The sequence below is a fragment of the Hipposideros armiger genome, unplaced genomic scaffold (assembly GCF_001890085.2).
Source record: "Hipposideros armiger isolate ML-2016 unplaced genomic scaffold, ASM189008v1 scaffold_422, whole genome shotgun sequence".
NCBI lineage: Eukaryota > Metazoa > Chordata > Mammalia > Chiroptera > Hipposideridae > Hipposideros > Hipposideros armiger.
In genome coordinates, this window is record NW_017731772.1 from 114,263 (window position 1) to 124,342 (window position 10,080).

The 10,080-nt window shown below is 40.4% G+C and overlaps 1 protein-coding gene across 7 annotated transcripts in view; it reads left to right on the plus strand.

Annotated features, from left to right (window-relative positions):
* Positions 1–500: 500 nt before the first annotated feature.
* Positions 501–10,080, plus strand: part of PSIP1 (PC4 and SRSF1 interacting protein 1) — a 49,607-nt gene continuing 40,027 nt past the window's right edge. For 3 of the 7 annotated variants that reach the window (XM_019664428.1, XM_019664427.1, XM_019664429.1), the window contains exons 1-3: positions 501–704; positions 1,240–1,459; positions 4,677–4,753. In XM_019664428.1, coding sequence (XP_019519973.1) covers positions 1,388–1,459; positions 4,677–4,753 — 149 coding nt within the window. In that variant the 5' untranslated portion in view covers positions 501–704; positions 1,240–1,387. The remainder of the gene's footprint in view (positions 705–1,239; positions 1,460–4,676; positions 4,754–10,080) is intronic. The other 4 variants (XM_019664431.1, XM_019664430.1, XM_019664433.1 and 1 more) reach the window with 2 other exon arrangements.

Genomic DNA, 10,080 nt, shown 5'->3' on the forward strand with positions numbered 1-10,080 from the left:
GCAACCGCCTCATGCTCCGATTTCATCTATGTGTTTTTGTACAGTTCTTTTTTGGATGGTGCAAACAGCGCAAGTGCAGCATTAAAGCCTCCCCACCCCGGGAATCGATGCAAGAACATGCAGCTTAGGCTGCCAGGTTCTCCCTAACATACAAGCAAGGGTTGGAGGCCGGGATACCCGCCCCCAAACCCCGTCCACAACAATCGTTTCCTCCCTCCCCGCCTTTTACATACAGTACACATACAAAATGCACACACGACGAGCCGCCAGCGGGGCGGGCCGGGCTCGACCACACCGCAAACCGCAGGGGGGGAGCTGCAGCGGGAGTATCTATTTGCTCAACCCCTTTTCTCCTTCGCATCCACCTCTCCCTCCATCTGGCTGTAACTAGTAGGAAAAAGCGAACAGGAGGCTCTAGGGTCTTCTGTAGCTCCGCTTCGGAGCCACACACCTTAGGCGGGTGCTGCGTTGTATCCCTTTCCTCGCCGAGCAGTTGGTTCCGCCCCAGGGCTAGCGGGCGCCGAGCGGGAGCCGCGCGGGAGCAGCGCAGCTACGGCGGCGGTGGCGGCGGCAGTGGCAGCAGTGGCTGCTATTCCGAGTGGTTGAGACGCCTCTGCGGCAGCTGGTGGCGCAGGTGGCCTGCGTGGACGCGGGCAAAGGCGGCTGGCCCGCCACTGCAGCCCTAGCGCCCGCGGCCCCGGCAGGTGAGCGGGCGGCGTTGCCTCGCCCCGCCCCCCCTTGGTGGCCTCGCTCCCGGCTGTAGCGGGGAAGTGGCCGCGGCCCGCCCGGGAGCCGAGTGGCAGCCTGGGGCTGCGACCATCGGGAAGCAGGTTGCGTGGGAGAGAGGCCCTGGGTGGGTGGCTGGAGGGGGAACGTGCCCCCTTTTGCCATCCTTTCCTGCATACCCCCTCCCTTTTGGGGGCTTAAGCCCGGGGAAAAAGGCCAGAGGAAAGATGGGGCGGGAGAAAGGGGGATTGGGTGCTGAGAAGCATCTCTGCCTCAGGTGGTGGCGTCTTTCCGGCCGTGGAGCCCCGGACCTGCAGACGCCTGGAGGTGTAGCTTTGGGGCCGCGGAGGCCGCGCACTCGCGGGGGAGGAGCGGCAGGCGGCTCTCCCCTCACTCTCCACCCCCACCCCTCTAGGCCTCCCCTCCGTGGTCCTCCCCCTCCCCCGTTCTTCCCCGTAGGCCCCTCCCTTCTGGTTTCTTAGCTTTAACAGCCCTCGGTGCTCTCCCTCGCAGGCGCGTCGGGACACCCCGAGGCATCCTCCGGTTCCTGCCGCCCCCAGAGCCTCGGCTCCGGTTCGCCTTCCTTCATCCCCCCGCTGCCGTCCAGACCCCCGCACCTCCTCCCTGCGCTTGGTACCCCCGGCATCGCCCCTAGCGAAACATGACTCGCGATTTCAAACCTGGAGACCTCATCTTCGCCAAGATGAAAGGTTATCCTCATTGGCCAGCTCGAGTAAGTGATTTTTTTTGCCTTCGCATTTAGCGGTGCTACCTTCCTTAGAGGCCTATATCCTACCCCTTTTCTTCTTATTTTTTTTTCTCTCGTGTCCTTTCTCCCCCTCGCTTTCTTGTATTCTCATTTGTAGCCTGACCTTTCTTCATTTTAGTTTTTTTTTGGCCTGGTAATCTTCCATGTAATTGTAAAAATCCAGGTGTTGCTGCATACTTAGGTATTTCCCTACGGTTTGTTTTGACGGTCTCTGGTTAGGTTTTGTTAATAGAAAGTATCTAAATGTGACGCCAGTTAATGTTTCTTTGTAGGTGAAAATTATCAGTATGGATTTTCTTTAAGAATTAATGTAACATTGACGTTCTAATTTCGAGTAACAATACATAGTGTCAGTGAAATCTGTACAGACTCTTGGATGTCCGAGAGGTAAAGATAGGTGATTAAATTGGATTTGTAGGTATTTTTTCATGTTTTGTAGTTGAGAGGCCTGGGTTTGCTTGTTTAATAGAGATTTAGGACTAGATAGTCATGAAAATTGTACATTAAGTTAACATCAAGGAAAGTCTAAAAAATTTATTTTCACAATTTTATTGGTGAAATTTGCCTTATGACCTTGAAAAAGTTGTTTTACCTCTTTTTGTTTCCTTTGGGTAAAAGGAGTAGACGCAGATTCTTGGGTGTATGTCTAGTTGTACAGAGAGGTGATTAAGAACTCAGGATTTTTTGGTAACATTTAGGAATTGTGACTGTCTAAATAGCGCCATTTTCAGAAAAAGATCTTTTCTTTAGTTTATTGTAGGACTTAGGTTCTAAGGTAGTGGTGGTTCTTAATGTTGAAATCCATTAAATTAGTTAGCTCAAAATCCTTAAATATAAGCATGTGGTGTTCTAAAGTTGTAATTTCCACTAATTTACTCTTCTTTGAGGAGTGTATTTCTTAAAGATAATTAAAATTATGTTAGCTGGAGGAAATGCACCTATTGGATACAGAGAATCCTGTTACCCAAGTACCCAAGCAGAGTAAGTTGCTGAGTGCTATCTAAATATAAAATGTTCAGCGCTTTTTGACTTTTCCCATCTCGCTCTTTACAGACTCATGTTTATATGTCTCCCCGGAAAAATTTGCCCCCCCCCAGTCTATCAAGGATACCTTTTTAGTGGAGTCTTACTTGAACAACCCTTAATCATAATTCTTGCCTATATATTTGACACTCGAATCTTAATTGCCTTTGTGATAACCTTTTATTTTAACTCTTATGTGCATGCCTTGACTTTGAATAAATTGTGTCTTGAGGGCAATAAACATAAACTGAATTTCTTTATATTCCCCACAGTCCTTAGTACATAATCATGCACTTGAAACACTAGTTCATGTTTAAATAGAGCATAGGAAAACTTGGCAGGTTTAAGGCCCCTCCAAGATACTTTTTTCATGGTTTTTAATACCCGTATTTATTTTGAAGTGTTATAAAATCCGAGGTAATGAGATACATCTATATTCAGATTTCTGTGCCACAGTGCAGTTAAAAGCCAAATGAAAATGTTTTTAAAATTATCTACTTTTCTTCCAAATCAGCCTCCCCACATGCTTCAGTATGTTAAAGGACTAGTAGTTCCTGCTGATAAAAGCAAAATAAAGTAGTCTTAGAAGGGCCAGAGTATTTTACTTCTTTATTTAATAAGTTCTCTATTTAACAAGTTCATTTATATTGGAATGGGATGTTTTGTCTCTTCCCTTTTCTCCTTATTTCTTATAATCAGTTGGATTTGTTTTGATATATTACCTATGTCTAAGAATTATATTCCTCTCTTTTTCTCCAATCTTATAAATTCTAAGTCTTTGCTCTAGAGAGTTTAGAGTATGTATTTAAGATCTCAGCTGTGAAGATGACAACCATTGTTCCTATTTTGATTTTTAACATTTTATGTCTACATATCCCAAACGATTAATTTTTAAGTCTTGCACGTATCGTATAAGCCTATATCAGTACTAACCATTTTTAAGGTCAACTTTTAAAAAATTCCCTAACATTTATTAAATTCTGTAGGTGCCAGACATTTGCACAAACTTTTATAGCTGTTTGCTAACATTAAGAAGCATATGAACTGGGTTGACAGAAAATATCCCTTCTCTTAAAGCCTCTAAGGATTTTCACAATTCTTGGCACCTTCTCACAAAGTTGAAATGACAGGTGAAATAGTCATTGGATAGGTGAGGAAATTAAAGTCCCCAAGGGTGTTGGGTGGTAATGATTGAACCTGATGCCTGAAACCTTCACACTGCCAACCAGTCAGATCACCCCCATGATGTTTTCTTCAACATGGTAATGCATGCTGAGCATTTAAGTGAGACCTCTGATGGTCTGCTCCGTTCTTAACAAAGTCACCTGATTTTTCAGTTAAAATGTCTTTGAAATTATGAAAAAGAATTGTTATGAAGTTTAATAAGGAATGAAATAAAAATGTTCTTAAATCCTGGCAAGACACTACTTCCTGATGGCTTTAACTCTGAGGTCTGCTTTCCCTTTATTGATAAGTGAAAGTAACAAGTATTACAGATGTGTTAGACATAACAGCACCTGATGTTTTTTTCCTTACTTAATTAGAAGGATTGAAAGAGAAATAAAAAGGAACAGGTAACCTCATGTGATTCAGCCATGTAGTTACAAGATCTTTTCAGAATATGTGTTTCGGACTGGGAAATACTGCTTAAGCTTTTGCTAATGTCTCCTTTTACATTACTCTAATATTTGTATAGCCTCCCTGCAGAAATATCATTTCAGATTTTTGAACAGTTTAGACTTCCTTATCTGAAATGCTTAGGGTCAGATATGTTTAAAAATTCAGAATTCGGTGATTTTAGAAAGGTAATGATGGTACATAGGCCATATATTTTGCTTCTGATAGGATCTGAGAGGGCACAGGATAATCTAACACACTATTTCTGCAGAGAAGCATCGGTAGAAAAACTAGTAGGTAGATACAAAGAAATGATGGAATAGCTTCACTGTCAGACCAGGTTTTGCCACCAATTGAGTTTTCAGAAATATCTTGGTTTTTAGAGTTCCTTGGAATTCAGAGCTAGGGATAAGGGATTATGGACTGTAAAACTGGTCTACTTGACATCAGATTTCTTTTGGATGTCTTGTTCATAGTTTATTCTGTTATAATGAGTTATGTATGATTTAAAAGATTTTAATTTTTCTGATCTTTCTTTTAGGTAGATGAAGTTCCTGATGGAGCTGTAAAACCACCCACAAACAAACTACCCATTTTCTTTTTTGGAACTCACGAGACGTAAGTCCTTTTAGCTCTAAAGGCAAATCAGAGTTAAGTTAACAGGGTCATTGGGCATAAGATAAAAATTCAGTAGAGATTAATTCGAAGGGAAAATAGTAAAGCAATAGGAAACTTTAAAATCATCTTTGAAGTTCTGAAAATGTCTTTGTCTCCCTTTTTATTGTAAATGTATTTTTAGGGTAGAAAAACTAGACACTGTAGGTTTAACTTTTATTGGAAGAGATATTTCCTTAATCAGAAGAAAGATATACATGTAAGGAGCCTCTCAGCAACTAGAATGACTGATGGATAAAAGTATGGTAAGGAAAATTTTTACAAGTCACATAGTATTCATATTTAGTAGAAGTACTTTTCATAAGGACAACCTGGCATCTTATTTTAGGCTTGTTATATTAAGTGGTTGGTATATTGTGGGAAAGATGAAAAGAAGAAATATGAATAGTTCCCTCTATGTATTTATATGGTCTTGAGAGCCACTGTGACTGCTCTGCTGCCCCTGGTGGATATGTGGGCAGAGAACCTGATTTGGTGAAACATTAATTTTTTTTTTTTTTTAAGATTTTTATTGGGGCATTGGGGGGATGGGAACAGTGCTGGGGAATTGGGGGAAGGGGAACAGACAAGTTGCTGTTGTTTTGTTCTTCAGTCTAGTTGCTTCACTGGCCCAAGTTGGCACCATCATTGCGCTCTTCCCGGGCGAGGCAGTTCAGTCTCCGGCTTCTGGACGGCCGCTCACTGCGGCTGCTGGCCGCTCACGCTGGCTGTTGGCTACACACAGTAGCCCAGCTCCAGGTTGAGCTGTTGTTCAGCATCTTAGCTGTAGAGGGCAGTGTCACTGGCCCTCATGTGGGATCCGAACCGGGGCCCCCTGGTGTCCAAAGCCAGTTCTTAACCATCGCGCCACTCGGCCGGCCCGTGAAACATTAATTTTTCAAGAATTGCAGCTGAGTATTGAACTATTACTTCTAAGTGTATAGGATTACTCTACAGGCTACCTCATCAATTTTGGAAAATAATACCCTACTTACCTATAATTTAATAGCCGTACTAGTAGTATATAATCTCTGTGAGTTTTGGACTAGAAGCTTAGAGTTTGCAGTAATTTTGGTAAGGTAAGCTTGTTTACCTGGTACTGAGAGAAACAAAGTTGTTAATATTCTAATTGTAATTATGTATTCCTAAGAGTCTACAATGGCAACATTTGGTTTAATGTTGCTTAGCTGCTATATGACCTTTCCTATAATTTCTTTTTACAGTTTTATGGAGATGTAATTTATATGACAGTTCACTTGTTTACAGTGTATAAGTCAGTGGATTTTAGTATATTTACTTCCATACCCTTTAGCTGTCACTCTCCATTCCCTCCTCTGAGCCCTATGCAACCACTAGTTTACGGCCTGCCTGGATTTGCCCATTCTGGACATTTCATGTTAATAGTATCATGTATTGCCACATAACTATTTTCTTTAAAATACAGTTTTAAGTCCAAAATGGGATTGACCTTCACCATAATTACTCTGATTTGGGTTTAGATATATTCTATATGTGAAAATTTAATTTTGTGAGAAATAATGAATTTCGGATTTCATGAGATAATCTACCATTTAAAAAACTTCCATAAATTTATTGGGGAAAGGTATCTATCTTAATGAAGTATTTGTGTACTGTGTATTGGAATAGGAGTTTTCAAAGTGTGGTGCTAGGTCAAACTGCATCAGCATCACTTGGAAGCTTTAGTTAGACACGCACATTCTTAGGCCCTACCCTTGACCTCCTGGTCAGAAACTGAGGTGTTGGGGCCTAGCAATCTGTTTGATGAGCCTTCTAGATGATTCTGATGCATGTGAAGTTTACTGTATTAGAATAATGCGAGTAGACAGTCCTTAGAATTTTTCAGTTTTACAAGTTCAGAATTCTTTAAATTTGATTTTTCTGAAATGGGACAGATTATATACATACATACATACATACATATATATATATATACACACACACATACATATGTGTGTGTGTGTGTGTGTGTGTGTGTATCTCATCGTTTTGTAGAACACATAGTTCATTCTTAAGTTAAATTTAGATGAGGAATGATCATACCTTCCCCAACATTTAAAAATGAGGATGTTTATATTGTGCCTGTAAATTTTAAATCACACACCAAATAACTAAACTTTCATAAGCTTTGTTGGGTTAATAACGAAACAGCGGTTTTAAGGGGTTGATGAAGACGATTACTACTACTCAAGAAATAATATATCCAAGGAATTAGAATGTAACTTTAAAATTAAGCTAACATTACATTTTCATTTCAAAATGCACTTTTAATGTTTTGTGCTTTAGTGTTCTCATCAGTATACCATTTATCTTTGGAAAGGCAGTGCTGCTGTATCTGTTGGTCTGGTGACTTGACTTTTTTTGTACTTAATGTTAGTTTTTAGAAACTAGATGTTTGATGATTTGCATTTTCCCCCTCAAAAGTTGGGAGGTGGTTAATTGAACCTTTCAGTTTGGATTGTGCATAAATGGGAGTTTATTCTAACAGCCTGTAGTTAAGGAGATGTACTTAACAGATGTAGTTAGAACATAAAACGGCAACTTAGAAAACTGCTTATTCATAACTGATTTATAGATTAAGATTTTTTTATTGTGTATTCAGAGCAGAACGCTTTTGTAACTTTTTTATGAAAACATCTGGATTTTCTTAGCGCATGGTGACAGTCACAGTAAATTCACCCGGTAATCAAGTTTTGAATATTAGACAATGAAGGTAACCAACTGTGACCATATACTAGGTATGTTAAAACTTATCATCTTCAAAACAGATTCTTACTAAATGAGACTGACATGGACCCAATGCTTTTTTTTTTTGCTTTTTTTTATTGGAGGGGAACAGACAAGTTGCTGTCCCTTTTGTTCCTCAGTCCAGCCGTGGAGGATGTTGCTTCACTGGCCCATGTTGGTACTATCATTGCGTTCCTCCTGGGTGAGGCAGGTTGGTCGCCGGCCACTGGACGGCAGCTCACGCTGGCTGCCGGCTGCTCACGGTAGCTTATGGGAGCCCACTGCAGCCCACGCCGTCGCTGGCGACTCATGGCAGCTCAGCTCCAGGTCAAGCTGTTGTTTATCATCTTAGCTATAGAGGGCGCAGCATCACTGGCCCTCATGTGGGATCCGAACCGGAGCCCTGCTGCTCAGAGCTAGCGTCCCAAGCCAACTCTTAACCAACGCACCACTCGGCTGGTCCGGACCCAATGCTATTATTGAGCCAAAAATCTTTACCCTTCCTCCCCACATCTAGTCAGCCAGCAAATGTTCTTTTCCTTTAAAGTGCATTCTGATCAGTCCATTCTTTTCCATCTCCTCTGCTACATACAACTCAAGTCCATGCCACAACTACTTTTGCAAATAGTGTTTTAACCCTGTCTTGGTCTCAGCTTTTGCTCTTCATACATAGATAGTTAAAGTGATATAAAGATATTCCAGTCAGATCTTGTCATTTCTTGTCTATGAACTGTCAGTGCTCCCTTATTAATATCACCTCAACCAAAACTCCCAAATTTTGTCCTGAAATGCTGTTTATAAGACCCTACTTGAACTAGTCTATGCTTACTGCCTTTCCAACCTCATATATTTTTCCTGTTATACAAATATACTTCATTTTGTCTCAGGTCCTTGTTGCTTGTTTTCCTTTTATTTGGAAATGCCTGCAGATTTTTAAGATTTAGATTTTAGCTCACAACCTCCTTTTATTGCATATTTTCTCTATAACAATGATGATGGAAGTTTTTTCTTCTTTCTCCTTCACCCACAAGTGAAGAGCTTGGAGAGCAGGGACCTTGTTTTATGTCATTTACTTAAGTGCCTGGCACATAGTAGCTGTTAAATAAATATTTGGTGATAGATTGAAGGCGCTATGCCTAGATAAAATTATTGGTTGGTTGTGAATTTGTTTTCTATTAACTAACATTTATATAATGTTGAAGCCAACTAGATCAGAAGACTTTTTAAATCATGACTGCCATTTACCTGCTATATAACCTTCTGCAGGCTGCTTAGCGTTGTGTCCTTTTCTTCCTTATATGTAAAATGGGAATAATAATTTATCTCAAAATTTTGGGGTGTAAATAGGATATTACATGAAAAATAATTGTAACAGTGATTGGCATGTGTTGAACACTAAATAAATGTCAGCTATTATTAACTAAAAATAATGTTGCATATTATTTTTTCAAAGACTAATAGAGTTATTAAGTTGCTTTTGACACACAGTTAGTTTTGCTATTTACCACCGTTGTTGCTAATTGAGGGAATATTTTCACCTAGGCCTATCTATTTCCCTAAAGTCTAGAAAATTTAAATGAAGGGGGTGTTTATGCTGCTTTTATCTCCTTACTGCTCTCACTTTTCCTAATACAAAGAGGTTGGATTCTCAGTTCTAGGAACTTTAAAACCATGCATGACAGGCTGTTTCAAAACCTGCTTAATGTATAGTTTCAGGACTGAAGGTGAATGGGGAAGTACTGGTGGTGGTTGGTTTTTTTGTATAACCTGTCCACAAGAAGGGAATAAAGGAATAAATCATAGGGTGAGATTTTATTTTATTCTGCATTAGCTTTTCTGTGTGAATTATGTGCTGTAGCCAAAGCTGCCTGTGTTGGTGTAGGATTTGTATAGTTTCTCATAAACCTTATACCACATAATGAGAGGAGCTGTTTATTCATCTCTATTCCACCAGGTTCGTGGCACATAGTAGATGTATATTCAATTGTTTATTGAATCATTTTCTATTATATAAGAATGCATGCTGTTGTAAAATATAACATCTATTTATAAAATAGTATGTTTCGTATTTTGTGATTTAACGATGGAGAAAATAAACAGCAAATTAGAATCGGAGTTTTTAAAAAAATAGGACTTTCTGTTTGGTAATATTACTTAGCAACAGTTAAATAAGTTTTGAGTTTTGTATCTTCAGCTCTGATAAGAGAAGCTTTCCCATTTTTTATATGTGACTTCTGGTTTGCTTTAGAGGAAGAATTTTAAGTGTGTGATAACTGAGCTTTTGTGAGGGATATATGTGTACCCATGGGTATACCCACTATTTTAAAAAAAGTTTATTTTTTCTTTTTAAGATTTATTTTTTTATTGGGGAATTGGGGGATGGGAACGGCGCTGGGGAATCAGGGGAAGGGGAACAGACAAGTTGTTGTTGTTTTGTTCTTCAGTCTAGTTGTGGAGGACATTGCTTCACTGGCCCAAGTTGGCACCATCATTGCGCTCTTCCCGGGCGAGGCAGGTCAGTCACTGGCTTCTGGACGGCCGCTCAC